The 18,463-nt window shown below is 52.1% G+C and overlaps 7 protein-coding genes across 7 annotated transcripts; 5 read left to right on the forward strand and 2 right to left on the reverse strand.

Annotated features, from left to right (window-relative positions):
- Positions 1-20: 20 nt before the first annotated feature.
- On the reverse strand, positions 21-5,102 carry nte1 (lysophospholipase). Its single transcript, XM_073768297.1, has 2 exons — positions 4,419-5,102; positions 21-4,344 (listed from the first exon to the last, which is right to left on the reverse strand). The coding sequence occupies exons 1-2, from the start codon at positions 4,781-4,783 to the stop codon at positions 150-152; spliced, it is 4,560 nt and encodes a 1,519-aa protein (XP_073629574.1). The 5' UTR covers positions 4,784-5,102; the 3' UTR covers positions 21-149.
- A 514-nt stretch (positions 5,103-5,616) lies between these two features.
- Positions 5,617-9,530, forward strand: BDV14DRAFT_170915 (putative vesicle-mediated transport protein (Imh1)). The gene is made up of 4 exons (XM_073768298.1): positions 5,617-5,753; positions 5,853-6,303; positions 6,356-9,341; positions 9,392-9,530. Exons 1-4 carry the CDS (start codon positions 5,745-5,747, stop codon positions 9,432-9,434), a joined length of 3,489 nt encoding a protein of 1,162 aa, XP_073629575.1. The 5' UTR covers positions 5,617-5,744; the 3' UTR covers positions 9,435-9,530.
- A 251-nt stretch (positions 9,531-9,781) lies between these two features.
- Positions 9,782-10,416, forward strand: BDV14DRAFT_198736 (GNAT family N-acetyltransferase; the record flags this gene model as incomplete). The annotated part of the gene is made up of 2 exons (XM_073773026.1): positions 9,782-9,821; positions 9,902-10,416. 2 exons carry the CDS (start codon positions 9,782-9,784, stop codon positions 10,414-10,416), a joined length of 555 nt encoding a protein of 184 aa, XP_073629576.1.
- A 242-nt stretch (positions 10,417-10,658) lies between these two features.
- On the forward strand, positions 10,659-11,672 carry BDV14DRAFT_188824 (sugar phosphate isomerase/epimerase family protein; the record flags this gene model as incomplete). The annotated part of the gene is made up of 1 exon (XM_073771125.1): positions 10,659-11,672. One exon carries the CDS (start codon positions 10,659-10,661, stop codon positions 11,670-11,672), a length of 1,014 nt encoding a protein of 337 aa, XP_073629577.1.
- A 322-nt stretch (positions 11,673-11,994) lies between these two features.
- BDV14DRAFT_170918 (aldehyde dehydrogenase family protein) lies at positions 11,995-13,537 on the reverse strand. Its single transcript, XM_073768299.1, has 2 exons — positions 12,715-13,537; positions 11,995-12,651 (listed from the first exon to the last, which is right to left on the reverse strand). The coding sequence occupies exons 1-2, from the start codon at positions 13,510-13,512 to the stop codon at positions 12,028-12,030; spliced, it is 1,422 nt and encodes a 473-aa protein (XP_073629578.1). The 5' UTR covers positions 13,513-13,537; the 3' UTR covers positions 11,995-12,027.
- An 836-nt stretch (positions 13,538-14,373) lies between these two features.
- On the forward strand, positions 14,374-16,151 carry BDV14DRAFT_170919 (putative MFS alpha-glucoside transporter). Its single transcript, XM_073768300.1, has 2 exons — positions 14,374-14,614; positions 14,679-16,151. The coding sequence occupies exons 1-2, from the start codon at positions 14,447-14,449 to the stop codon at positions 16,119-16,121; spliced, it is 1,611 nt and encodes a 536-aa protein (XP_073629579.1). The 5' UTR covers positions 14,374-14,446; the 3' UTR covers positions 16,122-16,151.
- A 1,291-nt stretch (positions 16,152-17,442) lies between these two features.
- BDV14DRAFT_37951 (uncharacterized protein) lies at positions 17,443-18,342 on the forward strand. Its single transcript, XM_073776652.1, has one exon. The coding sequence runs from the start codon at positions 17,626-17,628 to the stop codon at positions 18,220-18,222; it is 597 nt and encodes a 198-aa protein (XP_073629580.1). The 5' UTR covers positions 17,443-17,625; the 3' UTR covers positions 18,223-18,342.
- Positions 18,343-18,463: the final 121 nt, after the last annotated feature.

Consider the following 18,463-nt stretch of genomic DNA (forward strand, 5'->3'; position numbering starts at 1 on the left):
GCTGGCAGGCAATGAAGGTGGGGTAAATTAATATGGCATTCATTATTTGGGAATCATTATACGTGTACATGTCCATCAAACAACGCTGCTCTATAAGGGAATCATTATTCAGAAGAAATGCCAACGCCCGTGATCTCATAAAGTGCTGTCTAGATACTGGCACGACGCGGCGCCATAGTCCGCTGAAGCTTCTTCTTCTCCTCGGTCTCTTCCGGCAGCGGCAGGGAACCTTCGCTCTTTAGTTTCTGGAGATATTCCTTGCCATAAGCATATCCAACTTGATAGATTTCGTCAAAATTGCCAAACTCCAGGGTTCCGTAGCGGTCAATAGGAGGGCGCATGTAAAGGCAGCCAGGCATGTTCTTCGCTCGTTCGAGGTTGTCGATAGATGAAACATAGGCGAGTCGTGCCTGGATCTCGGATAGTGTTGGTGGGTTGGGGACGGAAGAGAACGGGTTCCAGCGGTTGATGACCGACCAGATACCGGAGAGGGAGTCGCCGTACCCTTGAGGGGTGTTGTCGTCAATGGAACCAACGTCAATCGCGAAGATCACATCTGCACCCAGTGTCTTCATATGGGCAACGGTAAGATTATCGATGTAGCCACCGTCGAGGAGCATGCTTCCTTCGTCGCAAATGGGAGGAAGTAGACCGGCAAGCGACATCGATGCGCGTACATAACGCCAGACATAGCCGGAAGAGTGGTACTCTGCTCGAGAGCGGCTAATATTAGTTGTGTTGCAGTAGAATTCGAGCCAGAAGTCTTCGATCTGGCTGTCCCCGAACGTCTTGAAGATTCCGCGGTTGAACTCGTGACCGGTTGTGTAAGAGACAGACGGATAGGTTAGGTCCAAGGCGAAGCGCCACATACTTCCCATGCGCCCGGCAAACTTCTTTGCGCGGCCGTACATAGGAACGACATCACCATCTCTGGCATATAAACCACCGATAAAAGCACCGATAGATGTTCCACCAACGATGTCAACGGGAACACCGGCCTCCTCCAGAGCCTTGATGACACCAACGTGGGCGATGCCTCTCGCACCACCTCCTCCAAGAACCAAACCGACTGCCCTGCCGCAGAGTCGACGAGCCAAGCGATGGAAGTCGCCTTTGAATGGTGTCTGAGCAGAGTACAGCGGCGTCTGTCTGATACGCCGCGAGGTGTATTTCTGGATCTCGGCTTGAAGGATTTGAACCCGTTGCTTGAGAACCGTACCGAGTCGTTTCGTTTGGGGATGTGATGGCTCAGCGGTAAGTCGGAATCCCATCTGGATATGGTGGTGGCCTCCGTTGATCCAAACGCGGTTCTTGAGCCATTTGCGAGTAGCGCCAGGGGGGCAATACCTATCCGAGTGCAAGAGGACCAGTTCCTTCCGCGCTGTTGTCTTCATGCCGAGGAGGAACCTCTCGTACTCACCAATGTTAGGGGACGACTCCGCGAGGCCGACCAGAAGGATACAATCAGCTTGGCTGATGCAGGTTTGTGTCCAGGGAGAGTTCACATTGGTATCAGCGATGTATAGAACCATTCCATATTTTTCTTCCAAATCAGCAAGGTACTGCGACAGTTTGAGCTTGCCCATCCTGCTGAAAGCGTGCCGACCCAGATGGTTTAGGATAGCCGCCTGGTTCAGAGAAGTCACGCCGTCAGTGACGCCGATCTGCTGGAGGGCGTTGAGAAGTCGGTTGCCGAATTCAACGACCGGGACACCTGCAGTTATTGGAAGAATACCGACAGTGCGGAGATTGAGCGTTGAGGTCGCCGTCTTGACGCTGCCGGTATTACCAGGCTCTCCTTGTTCGGACAGTGGGTTCTCGACAAGATCACGCATCCGCTGGGCTATCAGTTTCGAGACTTGAATGGTGATTCCAGTGTGCTCTTGGGCGAGACTGTTGAACAGAGACCGGGGAAATTTCGCAAGCTCGGTATCTCGAATTGCGTGCAGCGTAGCTGGTCGTGTCGATTCTGTCATGACTTCCAACTCGCCGACACTTTCTCCTTGTCCATGTTCGCCGACGACAGTCAACTTGCCTCCATGCCCTTCGTGTACAGATCGAAGACGCCCATTAAGCGTGATGTAGATAGCATCGCTTTCATCGCCCTGGTGATAGATGACTTGGCCAGCGTTCACTTGAACCCACTCCAGAGCAAAGTCGATGTGAAGAAGCATGCGGGGAAGAAGGCCGGTGAGCCTCTTGGCCAATGTGAGCAGCGCAATTGGGTAGCGTTCAGCCAGTCTTTCCAGGGATGCTCGTGGAAGAAAGCCTACATAGACATCGGTCTGCGCGACGACATCGGTATAGGAGCGGTAGGAAGCCATAGCACCAACATAGCCTTGCATCCCACCGGGCTTTATCATGTAAAGTGACTTTCGCGATGGCTTTTTGCGCCTCGTCTCGGCTGGGAAAGCCGCATTTGTGGCACCGCGCGAAGTAGCCGTCTGGGTGTGCTTCAGCGTCGGGAAAAGCTCCTCTTCGAATTGCGGATGCCCTGGTCTCGAGTGTCCAACCAGATCCTCTCCTTTCTCATTCACCTGAACACCGACATCCAAAAAGCCGTCGATAACATAATACAAACCGGGATGGCGCTCACCTTGCTCCACCAGAACCGAACCTTTAGGGAAGTAGACAATCTCGATGTCGTTGCGGAGTTCCTGTCTTAGATTGACAATGGGCGAAGTACCGCCGGCACTCGTAGCAGACATCGACATCATAGACTCGCTGTCACCGTCACCAGATCCCTCATAAGCATCGATGAATCCAAATGCGTTGTGGCTGAAAACCGCCTTTTGCCGACGCGAATCATACGATACTAGCCTTGGAGACAATTCTCCGGAACGGCTGCCTTTGCGAAGCGCATCATGCGAGCTGGGTGTCAAGCCGATGCCGTCCATAATACAGTCTAGCACCGATTCGCGGAATAGAGCATCTTCATCAACCGAGTCTTTCCGTTGAAGAGAGGAGCGGCGCATTGGCGAGCGCTCTTTCTCGGTTAACGGGGTGCGCAGCTTAGGTGGGTTAGGAAACTGCTCATGTCTGGGGCCGAATCGTGAGAGCTGGATGGTAGAGAGAAGGTCCCCGGGGCTGACTCCGGCCGCATCGCGATCGCTAGGTGACCTCTCCGGGCTGATGAGTGTGATGGGCTGCCTTGTCATCGCCATTTTCGACTGGAGAACGGCTTCTTTTCGCAGAAAACTGCCGGACCGACGAGTTCTCCCAGCATACGGGTTGTGCAAGGCAATTCCTTTCGTGACTTCTTCTGATCCCAGTCGATCCTTCTCCTTCAAGAACTTGCCCTTCAATCGATCTAGAGCTGACCCTCGGAGCTCATTTGGCAGATCCTGGGTTGTAAACTTGGTCATCTGCTTCTCGATCCCAAGAACTTCGTTTGTCAGACCGAGGTAGGAGTGCGCCGTTGCAAATGTCACCCGCTGTAGGCGCGTGAGGATAACTTGAACGATGTGGGCAGTAGCTCGTGGGTAGAGCCTGGTTAAGCGTCGGAACGCGCTGGCCGGGATGATAGCAATCGTCGTGTCTACCATGGCTCGAGCAACGATGTCGGGGTGGACTGACTTCCGGCGGAGCATACGCTCTCGCCGCTTAGCTTTGGCGTCGTCTGCATGATCTTGTGGAGGAGCACGGCTTTCTCCAAGGCTGAGAGGAGGAACCGGTGGCAGATGCTCGCCATCTCCGTTTATCGTGGCACTATCGTCTTCGTGGTCTGATCCGCTCGACATGGCGGCTGGGCTCGCGGGAAAAGACTGAGGTATCGGTGCTGGACTTGGTTGGACACTGGACATGCTTGATTCGGAGCCTCCAGTGCTTCGCAGGTTGACGTCCTCCGTGAACAATGACAAAATGGAGAATAAGGAGGACATGGAAGCACCATTCTTGACTTCCGTCAGTAGCTGATATCCTTGTTTATTGTTCCGAGCTTGATCCTCCTCGTCCGACGACTCAATGACCTCGCCATTCAAGCTGTGCTTCCCTTCCCGCATCGACTTGACAAATATCTGGACCAATCCATCCACAACCAGACAGAACCCTTTTTCTTCCTCGAGCTGAAGTGTCTCGCCCGCGATCAATTTCCGCGTCTGCATTGTGCGCGTCAACTCGTGGAAGACTGGTCTTTCAAGGTAACCAAAGACCTTGATCGCGCTCAGGAATTCATCCAGGTAATTGGCCAAGCCAGGCTTGGAATCACCTTCTTGCACATCGGGGAAAAGATCGAGTTGCGGTTCTTTTCGTTGCGGCTCTGGAGGGAGACGGCTGTACATGTTGAGAAATCGATAGCGAATAAACCAGCTGACCGTTGATATCAGTGCCAGCACGATCAACATCCTATAAAATTGATACCATACGTCAGCGGGTTTGCGACAACTTAAAACAGCAATTGTATGGTCAAGAACACTTACAGCGTCGTAAAATTCATTGTGAACGTCAAGCTCATCGAGAACAGCGTGAAGAGCCATGTTGGGAGCGTTATAGTAGCAAAAGTGATTATCCAGTATAGAATACTTGGAACCGTCTGGAAAACCAGCGAAAACAGCCACCCGATCCACCCCACCATGGTTGTAGGCGTAGGGAGCGACACCTGCGGAGGCGGGGGAAGATGAGGAGCTAGGCGAGAAAAGCCAGAGACGCTGGCGGATATGGCGGAAAGCGACGTCGACAATGAGGGCGCAGCTGCAGCGATGGAGGAGGGGGCGTTGGAGAGGGATGAGGAGAGTGACGCATGTAGAGAGTCGGACAGAGGAGCCACTGCTCCACTGTCGGCCATCGTCACGTCGGAGCTTGGACAGAAAACAACGCTAAGGCCGGCACTTAGGCAAAGGTCGCAGAACTCCTCATCCGGGGACACTACAACGTTTTGGAGGCCAAGTGATTAGCTGCACCATCGTCAAGGCGAGCCGCAACGTGCCAGCATAAGTGGCTGTCGATCCGCGACCCTGCGTTTGGGTTCGTCAAGGAGGGGAGCGAAAGGACCTCGTGGAGGACCGCCAGAGGCCACGGCGCTTGGATTGGACTGAACCTCCGGATACGACAGAGGTAGGCTGCTCAATCACCTGCTCGGATTGTAAGGAGTGAGTTGAAGTGGTGGAGGATTGACCGTTGATCCGGAGCTCTTTCAGCTGACCGCACCTCACATGATTCAGCGGGGGCAGCAGCTTTATACTAATACCACAAACTTCATACAATAATGTCTTGGAAATATCGAAGCTGCTGAACATACATGTTCCTCGTTGGTTAAGCCGACTACTCTACATGAATGAATCTTCTATGTATCCTATAAGGTAATCGAAGCATTTCATAGTCTCGTCCCTGGGTGAAATATATACAGATGCGCAGAGTACTATACAGACGAACTGGGGACGTCGAATAGCTGTATGTGGTATAATGGAGATGTTGTAGTACTCTCGAAATGATAAGACATAAGATCTCTGGCTTCAAACTGTGTAAAGAGTCCACAAAACAGGTACTCTCGATGGTGTACAGATGTAGGACCTAGGCACACATCGTAGTACTACAGCTCCCCCGGACCAGACCGCCGGGACCATTTTCTGCCACTCCAGATGTCTCCGCCCGGCCACGTTCCCTTGTCCAGCCTGTCCACGCTTCACTCTTACCTGCCCCTGTCTATCGCATTTTCCTAATTCTAATCCCCTTGATATCTTCTTTCAATCCTTTGTTTACCGCTCCTAGAGTAATCTGTGGCCTTGGCCCTAAGGCCCGCCACAGCCATGTTCCAGGTACGTCTTCGGATATTTACTGCGACTCCGCTCCGCGGAGGCTCTACGGAGACTATCGAAGCACTCCATAAGGCTGACTAGCAACTTGTTAATCAATAGCGCCTCCGAGAAGCAATAGACTCGCGAATCGCAGAGGAGCAAGCTCGGCAACGGTCATCTCAGGAGTCCCTCGCCCGCTCGAACTCGGCTCGTCGTCCTCCGGGTCGCAATCTCTCCCCCAGCAGACGGCCCTCATCGCAACGACGCAATACAGGGACCCCTGTGCGCGGACCGGATCCTACTGAGTTTGAGCCGGAGTTTGCGATTGGGGATGATGACTCGGCTACTAGTCGGTCGGCCACTCCAAGGCCAGAGTCGTCAGGGGTTTCTGAGGCTTCAACGGCCGCGACTTCGGTAGAGAAGGCTGGGCAAACGGAGGGGGCTACCGAGACTGTCACGAATGAGAAGGAAGGTGCGCCGACGACGGAGGTAGCTTCGGCTGCTACGGAGCTACCGACTGAGGTCAAGGCGAAGCTGCGGAGGTTGACCAAGTTGGAGTCGCGTTATCAGGGTATGTCTGTCCCCTACACTTTCGTCTCGGCAGCTGATTTTAAGTGCTGTAGAGTTGTTGAAAGCTTATCGATCCGCCCACTCTCGCGTCCTATCCATCGAACCCTTCGAAGCCGCCTTGCGCGAAAACACCCCTTTGACATCGATCGGCGAACCGAAAGCGTTCACGGAATACTTGAACCAGATTTCTCTCAAAAATGACCTGGTGGCGGAGGAGCTTAAGCGTGTAACGACGGAGAAAGACGACTTCAAGGCGAAACTGGAGGAAGCTCAGAAGTCAGAGAAGGCCGCAAAGGAGGAACTGGACAGCGTCAAGGAATCCGCCAAGCGCGACAGCGAATCGAAGGAGAAAGATGAGGCCTCTGCTCCCAAGCTGTCTTCGAAAGAGGGCAAGGAGGAGTCCGAGGAGTTCTTTTCTTTCGACAACGAAATTCCACGACTGGAATCCGAACTGAAGGAGAAACAAGAGGAGATCGACAACCTCAAGACCCAGGCTGAAAACCTGAAGCGTGACTTGTCAGTTGCGCGTGAGTCGACTGAGGGCATGGTTCAGAACCTGGAGACCGCGACACGAGAGCTTGTGGAGCTGCGCGACTTGAAGGATAAGCAAGACCCTGAGATTGAAACCCTCAAGACGGCCAAGCAGAGCGAAATCGACGAGCTCAAATCGAAGCTTGAAAAGTCAGAAGCTGCCGTGACCGAGACCACCGCCGAAGTCGAGAAGCTCAAGACCGACTTGAAGCAAAAGTCCGACGAGATCGAAAAGCTGCAAACTGAAGCCAACAAGGGTGGAGACGCTGATCAGCAGAAAGAGCTGACATCCAAGTTGGACGAAGTAAAGAAAGAAAAGGAATCCAACGAGAAGCGGCTCGGAGTTCTACAAGGCCTGGTTGATAGTCTCAAGTCTCAACTCAAGGAGACCCAAGAGACAATGTTAGGCTTGAAGACGGACATGGAAAAGAAGACGACAGACTTTGATGGGCTAAAGAAGGTCGTTGACTTCCTTGACACGAACCTTGACGGCAATTTGAAGTGGCAAGAATCCAAGGACAAGGTCGCCAAGGGTCAAAAAGCCGATTTCGAGGAGCTTCGAAAGACATTAGCCCCATCGACGCCAGAAGTGACGCAAGACAAGCCTGAAACACCAGCGCAACCTGCCGCCTCACAGCCTGCAAGCACCGGCGGTGGTGGCGGTGGAAAGAAGAAGAAGGGCAAGAAGGGCAAAAAGGGCGGTAATGCTGCTCAGGATACGAGCAAGCCAGCAGAGACTGCAGAAACACAATCCACCCCAACGGCATCCCAGCCCGCTGAATCGAACGCCGCCCTGGCTGAGCTCGAGAAGAAGGTGGAGGGTCTAGAGAAACAACTCGCGGAGAAGGAAGAAGCCATAAACCGCCTCGACTCCAAGCTGAAGGGCGAGGAAGGACTCAAGGAGGAGATTGAGTCATTGCGCGACGACCTCCTCAATATTGGCCAAGAGCATGTCGAAGCCAAGGACAAGATCAAGGAGCTAACGGCGGAGAAGAAGGCTTTGCAAGAGAGCATTTCTAAGTTGGAGAGCGAGATCACGGATCTTCGCGCTAACAACGCGTCCAAGTCAGCCGACTCTGAAAAGGCTCACAATGACCTTAAGGACGAGTACGAGACTCTGAAGGTGAAGATTACAACGACGGAAACAGAACTGTCTGCCGCGCAGCAACTGGCGACGACAAGGTTCAAGGATATTACCGAACTGCGAGAGACAATCCAGAAGATTCAGCCTGAGCTTAAGAAGCTAAAAGCTGAAAGTACAGAGCTCAAGTCCACCAAGGATGAGCTCAAGAACAAGACGGCTGAGTTGAGAACTTTGGAAGGAAAGCATGACGATCTACAAGCAGAAGCCAAGACACTCAAATCCTCAATTTCAGACCGCGAGACAGAAGTAAAGACGCTCAACCAGAAGATCAAGCAAGAGCTAGATAACCGGTTGAAGGCGGAAGAGAACTTGACAGTCGCGCAGTCTGACTTAAAGTACTCGGAGAGCAGGAAGCAGGAAGCCATCGAGGCCAGGCAGAAGGTTATGTCTGATCTCTCCAACGTCCAAGATGAGCTCAAGACAGCGCGCACAAAACTACGCGAATACGAGCAGCAGACTAGCCAGCTCAACAAAGACCTAGACGGCCTGCGGGAGGAGATGCAATTGAAGACAGCGCAACACGCCAGTGCACAAAGCTTGATGAACAGCATGCGCGACCAGGCTTCTGAACTCGGCATGCAAATGAAGGAAGCTCGTGAACGATGCGAGAGCCTAGAAGAGGAACTGGCAGACGCGCACCGTCTCCTCAGCGAGAGGACGCGCGAAGGCGAAACCATGCGCCGTCTGCTCAACGACATCGAAGGCCGCGCCGACGCCAAGGCCCGTGACTTTAAGGAGCGCATGGAGACAGCCATCGAAGAGCGCGATCGCGCCGAAGATGAAGCCAGTGCGCAAGGTCGTCGGCGCGCCCGCGAACTAGAAGACCTCAAGACCAAACTCCGTGAACTAGAGAAGAACCTACGGAGCGCAGAAGAAGACAAAGAAGAGCTAGAATACTCCCAGAAAGACTGGAAGCGCAGACGCGAGCAGCTCGAAGCACAAGCCGAAACGTCAACCCAAGAACTGCATGACGTCCAGCAAGCCATGGCTCGACTGCGCGAATCCCTCGATGAAAGCGAGAAGCAAGTCCGCGATCTCGAAAAGGAGAAGGCGGAACTGCGCCGCTCAGTCGAGCAGACCAACTCCCGACTAGAGAAGATGCGCAAGTCCAGCTTGCTGTCTGATGACGGCCGCTTTGGAGCGCCGCAGTCGTCAAGGTCATCTATTGACTCTGGATCGCGGAGGGGAGTCACGTCTCCAGTTCCAAAGGCTCGCAGCCCTTCTACGCAACGCAGTGACACGCCGACTGGTGCGATTGACTATATTTACTTGAAGAACGTGCTGCTGCAGTTTATGGAGCAGAAGGACAAGAACTACCAGAAGCAGCTCATCCCTGTTCTGGGGATGCTGTTGCATTTTGACCGGTGAGTCTCCTCCCTTATTGATGCATTAAACTTGTTACTAACTGCCACAGAACGGACGAGCAGAAATGGATGCAGGCAATCACGTCAAAGTAGTTGGATAGTCTTGTATAGACGAATGATAGGTTTAGGGTACATACTTCTTTCTATGTGTTATATTAATATCAGCTTCAGCATTTTCAGGATAGAAATGATACCAGACATTTGTCTAACTTGCATTTCACATTTGTCAGTAACTCTAGAACTAGAATATTCGGGGTTCTTGTGGTAGTGGTAGTAGTGGATCTAACCATGTAACAGGGCGCGCTCAAAGTCTGGAGCCTGGACCCTCCGCATACAAATTTCCGTCGCAATCCAACATTTTCCCTGCACCACCGCAACAAACCTCAATTCCTCTTTTCCCCTTAGAACATACACTGTGCTTTTGCAGAGAAACCGCAACAATGACCGACAAACCCACAATCCGCCTCGCAGAACCAGATGGTGCGCTCTCCATCCTCCTTCCAATCCCCTCACCCGCACCACCACAGGAAGAACCCAACTAACACCTCGGTTTTCAACAGACGTCCCCCTAATCCTTCAATTCATCCGCGAACTAGCATCCTACGAAAAAGCCCTGCACGAAGTCGAAGCAACCGAGGAATCCCTTCTAGACACCCTCTCCTTCCCCTCCCAGAGGCACAAAGACTCCCCCCCCGCAAAACCCCGGCACGGAACAGTCTACACGGCCCTCATAACACCACCACACACCCTCGAAAATGAAAACCCAAAACCAGTCGGCATGGCGCTGTACTTCTACAATTACTCTACCTGGCGCTCTGCACCAGGTATCTACCTCGAGGATCTATACGTTCAGCCCTCCGCAAGGGGAAACGGGTACGGCTTTGCGCTGCTAAGATGGCTTGCGAGGCAAGTTGTTGAGATTAAGGGACGACGATTGGAATGGAGTGTTTTGACGTGGAATACGCCTAGTATTGAGTTTTATAAGAGGGTTGGGGCGAAGGGGATGGATGAGTGGTTGAAGATGATGGTTGAGGGGGAGGCGTTGGGGGATTTGGCGAGGGGGGCGGATGTATAGACTTGTATAGTGGGGTAGTTCGCATGTATGACCGAGATCGACTCTAGATTTAATTCAAAAACATGGATAATTGGATTGGTTCGGGGGTATATACGAACCAGCAAGATGTAATTGGCGCGCGCATGTCCGAGCTGGAAATTGGATTCCGCGGGGGGAGAAGTATATCACCCCCGCAATCCCAATTTGAACTCCAATGCAATCCCCAGATCTCAATCAAACCTATTCAGAAGGATAAAGAAAGAATGACCCTCCCCAACAAAATCGCAATCGGCACATCCTGCCTAGGCCAATCCCCCACTCACGACCTAGACACAAAAATCCGCGCCGCCCACGCAGCAGGTTTCCAAGGTCTCGAAATCGTCTACGGTGATCTCGAACGATACAGCACTTCCAACTCTATACCCATTACCTCCGGCGCGAAACAAATTCGCGATCTCACAGAGTCCCTGGGTTTAAGCATCCTCTCCCTCGCGCCATTTGAGAACTTCGAGGGTTCAAAGAGACCACTCGAGGAAAGACTTAATGTTGCGAAACACTGGCTTGATACCGCGCGAACCTTGGGCGCAACATACCTACAGATCCCATCATATTATGACGTGGACTCCGCAGCACCCTTCGACGAAGAAACCATCGTATCCGAACTCCAAACCCTCTCTGACCTCGCATCTTCAACTTCACCGGTTATCTCACTAGCCTACGAGCCGCTTTCCTGGGGCGTAAACTACAGCACATGGGACTCCGCATACCGGCTTGTCCAGCTCGTCAACAGAGACAATTTCGGTCTGTGCATGGATACATTCCACGAAGTCACGAAGCTGTGGGCTTGTTCTTACCTCCCCTCTGGTATCTACGACGACGGACCCGAAAACCTCACCTCATCCCTATCCCGCTTTATTTCTACCGTCCCGAAGGAGAAAATATTCTACATCCAGCTGTCCGATGCCGAGAAATTCGATCCGCCCTTCTCGGAGAAGCATGAGTGGTATGTTGAGGGTGAAGCGCCGGAGTTCACGTGGAGTAAGCACGCGCGGCCTTACCCGTTGGAGAGGGAGTATGGCGGCTATACTCCTGTTGTTGAGATTGTGAGGGCTTGGGTTAGAGAAAGTGGGTTTGGGGGTTGGATATCTATGGAGATTTTTGATCGGCGGATGAGGGATGCAGCTTATGGGGTTGGGACTGCGGCGGAACGGGGGTGGAGGTCTTGGGGTGCTGTGCAGAAGGGGGTCGTTGAGGGGGAGAATACGGCGAAGGTATGAGGTTCCTTTGATTTTGATATTATGTATCATATCATGAATGTACATGGGTATATATGGATTGGATAGCATGAGGGGTTGACTTTTATGGATTAGCTCTAGATTTCTCTTTGTCTTGCGGCTGGCTGGCGCAGGATCTGATGTAAGGGATAGGCCACAAGGATGAGGTTCAATGACTCGATTACCTGATCCTCAAGGAGGGTTACTGGGGTATCAACTTATCCACTACCTTCTGCCTCCTACAAACCAGATCCACAAACTACCTACTCAAAAAGGGTTCCTTGTAACGAGCCATATCGAACATATACATTCAAAAAGATACCATGTCATAACTATCATATCCCCACCATATATCACTTTAGACCTTCTTAATCCACAAACTCTGCGAATTGCAATACTGCGTCAACCCCTGCAACCCCCACTCCGTCCCAATGCCACTCGCCTTATGCCCACCAAACGGCACAAACGGACTAACCTCAAAGTGCGTGTTAATCCAAACACTCCCTCCATCCAACTGATCCGCAATACGTCGTGCCCGTTCAGGGTCTTTACACCAAACACTAGCAGCAAGCGCCGAATCCGCCGCGTTAGCCCTTGCAACAACATCGTCTTCATCACTCCATTTCAGAACGGGAAGAATAGGCGCGAATGGTTCTTCCTGCACGACTCTTGAGGTCTCGGGTGGATTATCGATGATGGTAGGGGGTACGAAGAAGCCCTTTGAGTCTGTGATACTGCCGCCCAGAGCGGGCGTGAGGTTCTCGGATTTGATTGACGAGAATAAGTCCTTCGCTTTCTCGTACTGCATGCCATTTTGGATTGGGCCGATGAATGTATCCGCTGCTGTGCCGTCGCCTACGGGGAAATTCTTGACGAAGGAGACGTATTTCTCTAGGAAGGTAGAATAGATTTTCTCGTGCACGTAGAGGCGTTTGATCATCATGCAGATTTGGGAGGAGGTTAGGAAGGATAAGACGGCAAGCTAGGTAGCCATAGTTAGTTTTGCGTTGGAAGGAATGGCTGGGTGGTGGTGGCTGTGGCTTACGTTCGGAATAACCTTATCCAAATCAACATCGTCGCAGACAATAGCGGCATCATTACCGCCCAACTCAAGCGTAACGCGCTTAAGCGTCTTCGCACAAGACGCCATAACCCGTCTTCCAGTAACAGTCGACCCAGTGAACGAGATCTTGTCGATACCAGGGTGCTCAGTCAGAAGCGGGCCCAGATCATCACCACCACTAATAGCCTGGATAACACCCGGCGGGAAATGCGGGATAGCCAACTCAGCAAGCTTCAGTCCACAATACGGCGTAAAGGGCGATGGCTTCACAATAACGCAGTTACCAGTGTACACAGCCGGAATAATCTTTCCGATCGCAAGCAGGACGGGGAAGTTCCAGGGGACAATAGCGCCGGCTACACCGAGCGGGACATAGCGCTGGATAACCTTTGCATTGTCGTCGTCTTGCAGGACGGTCTCGGGGATTTCAATGGTAGGCAACTGGCGCGTCCATGTAACAGCCATACCTACTTCCACGGCAGCCTGGGTCAATGGTTTCCCCTGCTCCTTTGTAAGGAGGGCAGTGAGTTCGTCCTTGTTGGCCTCGATTGCGTCGGCGTATGCGAGGATCGCCTTGCGGCGCTCGGCGTAGGATTTCTTAGACCATGTTTTGAACGCGGTCTTTGCGGACGAGACGGCGCGGTCGAGGTCTTCTTGTGTTGCGACGGGAACTTCAGGGTTTGGTTCCTTGTTGGCCGGGTTGATGGAGTGGCGGGTTGACGGGGACGAGGTCAATTCGCCGTTGATGACGTTGTGGAAGGTAGTAGTGTCCAGAGGCATGATGGATGTGTAAAAAGAAAATGGGGTATCAAGTCTGGGGAAGCTCAGGTACAGGAACGGGGGAGAGAAGGGGAGTTAAATAGAGGCAATCGGAAGCGCAAGACGGCATTTTTAAGAGAAGGACGGAATATTCCCGAGTTCTGAGAAGAGGATCAGCTGTACCAAGCGTCTATAGAAAGTCTAATCTGGTCTATTTTGCACCGTCATTTCCCGCGTTTCAGGCCGGCCAGCTGTGGATCGTCGTAGTTGACCAGAAGCTGTTCCCCGCAGCGAGGAGGACCAGGATAAAGTAGAGGTCATCCGGCTCAATCCCGTGCTTACGACTACAAGTGCGCAATATCTCAGCTCTGATAAAGCTGACAAGGCAAGAGATAGATTCATTCCGCCGAAGTCTCCGAGACTCAGCTGGAAGAATAATGGAGACATGAGAGGACAGCTGGCAAGCCATCTCTAACGAGCACTCCATCCGTAGCCCCGACGTGGGGTGCGGGGGAGTCCAGATCTCCAGTGGATCACAACCAGATTTATCCTTTCCATTTCTTGGGTCAGGGTACCTCGGAGCCCATAGTCGGCAGATGCGCACAGGCAGAGCCAAACGCTCCAATGGTTCCCCGCATTTAGGATTCAAGCTTTCCCCTCGGATGCAGCTTCGGCTTCCTGGGACAAAGCAAAGATGGCTTACAATTTACAAACGGCACGGCCACATGCGCCATGCAACTAATTCTGCTAATGGCACAGGTAGCGTGGGATAGCTGCAGCGAGCGGGTCAATCCCCCCCAACCAATGAAAGCCCTAAGAAACACACTTACATCTTGCTTGCCCCTCCAAGCCAAGACTCCCCCGTTTGCAACCGATTTTCTCTTTTTTTTTTGCAGCGCATCTTTTCTTGAATCATGTTGGATTGAAATAAACTTCCGTGGTACATAGGGTAGGCATGGGTACCGACAAAGAAATAAGCCTGGTGCAGGTCCTCCCCGCCGACGCAGACATCGCTGAAGCAGAACTCTCCTACGAATTCACAAAGGATGAACACAGTCTCACCTTCTGGGCCGCTGTCCGGCGCCACTGGCCTGCGCTTGGTTGGGGGATGTTTATGAATCTGGTACGTCGCTTATCCCTACCAATTTGTCCTTTCCAAACCAACTTTCTAACCAAGTGTCAACCAGGCAACAGTCCTAAAAGGCATAGACGGCGGTGTCGTAAAAGGCCTCGTCGGTCTGGACATCTTCAAGCAAACATACGGCTACAACCACAATGGCGAGTTCATACTCGCAGCGCAATGGCTCTCCGCATTCAACTACGCGAACCTGCTCGGTGCGATTCTAGGCGCATTACTCTCAGCACTCGCATACGACCGCTTCGGTCCCAGGCTCTTAATAGCGACATGCTCAGTCGCCAGTCTAGCCTTCATATTCATCCAATTCTTCTCTTCGTCCCCGGCGCAATTATTCGTGGGACAATTGGTAAACGGGTGCATTATCGCCTTTTATCCAATCTGTGCGTCTGCGTATGTAGGCGAAGTCACGCCGCTCGTGTTAAGAGGGTTCGCGGCTACAATGACGAACCTCGCCTTTTCAATCGGGTCCCTTGTTGCGTCTGGTATTCTCAAAGGGACAGAACCGCTTGATTCGAAATGGTCGTTTAAGATCCCTATTGCTTCACAGTGGGCTTTGCCGCTTGTTATGCTCAGTCTGGTGTACTTCGTCCCCGACCCGCCGTACTGGCTCTGTCGGAAGGGGCGGGATGCCGATGCCCTGAATTCTTTACGGAGATTAGCGACCAAGGGTATAAACGTCGAACATAAACTGGCACACATCCACGAGACGCTCCGTCTCGAATCAACATTCGAATCTGCGTCCCCTGGCGCAAGATACGCCGAGTGCTTCCGGGGCCCAAACCTTCGCCGCCTCACAATCTGCGTAATGGCCTACTCCATCCAAGCATTCTCAGGAAACGTCTTCTTTATTTCATACGCAGTTCACTTCATGGAACTTGCCGGCCTGGACGCAAGTGACGCATTCAGTATGAACCTCGGCCTTACAGGGATCGGATTTCTAGGGACATGTATATCCTGGTTTCTGCTGAGCTATATCGGTCGAAGAACAATGTATCTATTCGGGTGTTGTTCGCTTGCTGTGACATTATTCGCGATCGGGGCTGTGGATCTTGCGCCGAGGAGGACGAGTTCGACGTGGGCTCAGTGTGGGCTTATGTTGCTTTGTACGTTTGTTTATGATTTGTCTTTGGGGCCGTTTTGTTATGTACTCTTGACGGAGGTTTCGAGTGCGAGGCTGCGAGGGTTTACGATTGCGTTGTCAACTGTGGCGTGTTTTGTGTGGAGTGTTGTTTTTGCTGTTGCGATTCCGTATGCGATGAATGAGGACCAGGGGGATTGGAGAGGGAAGATGGGGTTTCTCTTCTCTGGGCTGGCGGCGCTTTCGGCGGTTTACTGTTGGTTTTGCTTACCAGAGACGAGGGGTCGGACCTTTGAGGAGTTGGATGTGCTTTTCGAGAGGGGGGTCAGTGCAAGGGAGTTTGGGAAGATAAAAGTTGATATTGTTGACGCTCAAAGTGGACGAGCGGCGGAGAGACAAGAAATGAGGGTGTAATGGTATTATTCTTTTGTTACAATGTCCTAGACTAAAAACGACTGCGCGTTCTAACGTGTCCATGGCCCGCCAGGCAGGTGCCTACTACCGGCACAATAGATAAAGAATGAGCGACCGCAGAGACAACGTTTAAGCCAGAATCGTCGCCTGCTCCTCCCCAGGGACTTGGACTGATACTGGCGGGAGCGACAAATGGTGCGCGGCATCCTTTGCCGCATTGACGTCGACATCCAACAGCCGAAACAAAAGGTCTAAACTGGGATACTTCTTCAAGGCCTGACCAACCAGCTCCACATTCATCTCGTTACTGCGATCCTGAATGTACAGATGATAAAAGTCGCCCACTCACTCCAAATCGTCGAGATCATAGCACCTGGCCCGCATTGCGGCAGCATTTAACTTTGCTTTGAAGAGAAAGAACGGATTTAGAAGCCTCACAGGGCCATTCCCCAGGCCTTGCCCTTGAAGTTGCGCAGCATGGTCGGAAGATCATTCATATTGTATTTGGATCCTACTCCCCATGGTCAAAGGCCATACCATAGAACTAGAAGGGACAAAGCGTACCTGGGAACTTCTCGCAGAAGACTTCAACGATGATCCTGTGATTCCTCTCCTTGCGATCAGACCACTTGATAACGGCGTAGTCTGGCCGATCTTGCAAGACCACTTTGAACTTGCCCGTTCTGTTGACAAGCTCAATAATTTGATTTTCGAACAGCCAGCGATGCAGTCGATATCCAAAGTCGGGCGCGGCATATGTAGACTACCCATGGTATAACGCCCGAAAAGCCCAGAGGGGACATTAGAAGCATCTAGAAGGCGACTGAGGGTTATAGCTGCGTTATTCAGTATTCCCTCGGGGTCTAGGACCCTGTTGACAATGGGACTGGGAATTGTTGGCCGGGATTTCCGGAGAGACATGTATCGTTGGTAGGCAGGAACTGGTCGCTTTCCGAGCAGTGGCCGAGACGCCCCAGAGGATAGCGAGTCATTTTGTGATTGGAGACAGGACAAACGAGCAAACGAGCGCTTGTGAATTGGCTCAGCGACGCGACGGAAACTTCCCAGTCGTCGAATTCGGGCTTGATGGACGAGACCCGCGAAGTAGATGCTGCCGTACGGTGAACAAGCAGCCATTCTAGCGGTATAAACAGCAGGATACGCAAATGTTCGAGGATGAGTAGTATCGTTAAGTAAGTATGGAAAAGGTCGGTTAAAAAATGGGCTTATTTCCGATAAATAGTTAGGATACTGGAACTATAGGCTTTTCAAGTAGACAAGAGGGTCGAAATCTTGTGGTGCAGGTAAACAAGCCCTCGATGGTCCACGCAAGGACCCATTGTGGAAAGCGCAACACTGCTCTCCGTCATAAAAGGCAGGAGCAAGTATAGAATATGACTCTAGATCTATTCAAACGAGTGGCGCAGGGAAGTCTTGGCGGGCGCATACAAATAAAACACCAACACAAACCCTGAGCTTTCTTTCACAACTACCCACCAACACCATGTTCGGCACAATACGCTCTCTCTTTGAGAGGCCTTCGGCACCTTCTGCACCTTCTGCCTCATTTCAGGTACTCTCCGACTTGCACCTTGAGATTGACCAGCAGTACAGCTCCTTCAACATTCCCGTCCGCGCCAAGCATCTCGTTCTGGCCGGCGATGTGGGCCGACTAGTCGACTATGACAACTACCGCGCCTTCTTGAAACAGCAGACGGATCAATTCGAGCTTGTCTTTCTGGTCTTGGGAAACCATGAATTTTACAATGATACCTTCGCAGTGGGTCTCGGGAAGGCCCAGCACATGGAAAAGGAACCATGCATGAACGGCCGACTTATCCTCCTCAACCAGAGACGATTCGATGTCCCCAACTCTAAGGTTACTGTTCTCGGATGCTCGCTGTGGTCGAACATTCCAGATAAGTCAAGGGATATGGTTCGGATGAAGATTCAAGATTTCGAGAAGATTCAAGGTTGGAGTGTCGACGATCATAACACAGCTCACGCGTCGGATCTTGCATGGTTACTCGGCGAAATTCGTTTAGTCAGTGAAGAGAATAAGACCCGAACTAAGGCGACAAACGATCCATTCTCGTCATAACCCATCACGCGCCAGCCCTCAAACGTACATCTGACCCGAAGCATGATAAGAATCCCTGGAGCGTCGCATTTGGAACAGACATCCTGAGCAAGCTTCCGCGGGGCAGTCCTGTCAGAAGTTGGATCTTTGGGCACACTCATTTCACCACCGAGTTTCGAGAAAGGGGAATCCAAGTGGTGGCTAATCAGCGGGGATATGTGCTGCCGTGGATGAAATCGAACGAGGCGAAGAACGGGTTCAA

This window comes from Aspergillus stella-maris (assembly GCF_047715825.1).
Source record: "Aspergillus stella-maris strain CBS 113639 unplaced genomic scaffold BDV14scaffold_18, whole genome shotgun sequence".
In the NCBI taxonomy this organism is placed as follows: domain Eukaryota; kingdom Fungi; phylum Ascomycota; class Eurotiomycetes; order Eurotiales; family Aspergillaceae; genus Aspergillus; species Aspergillus stella-maris.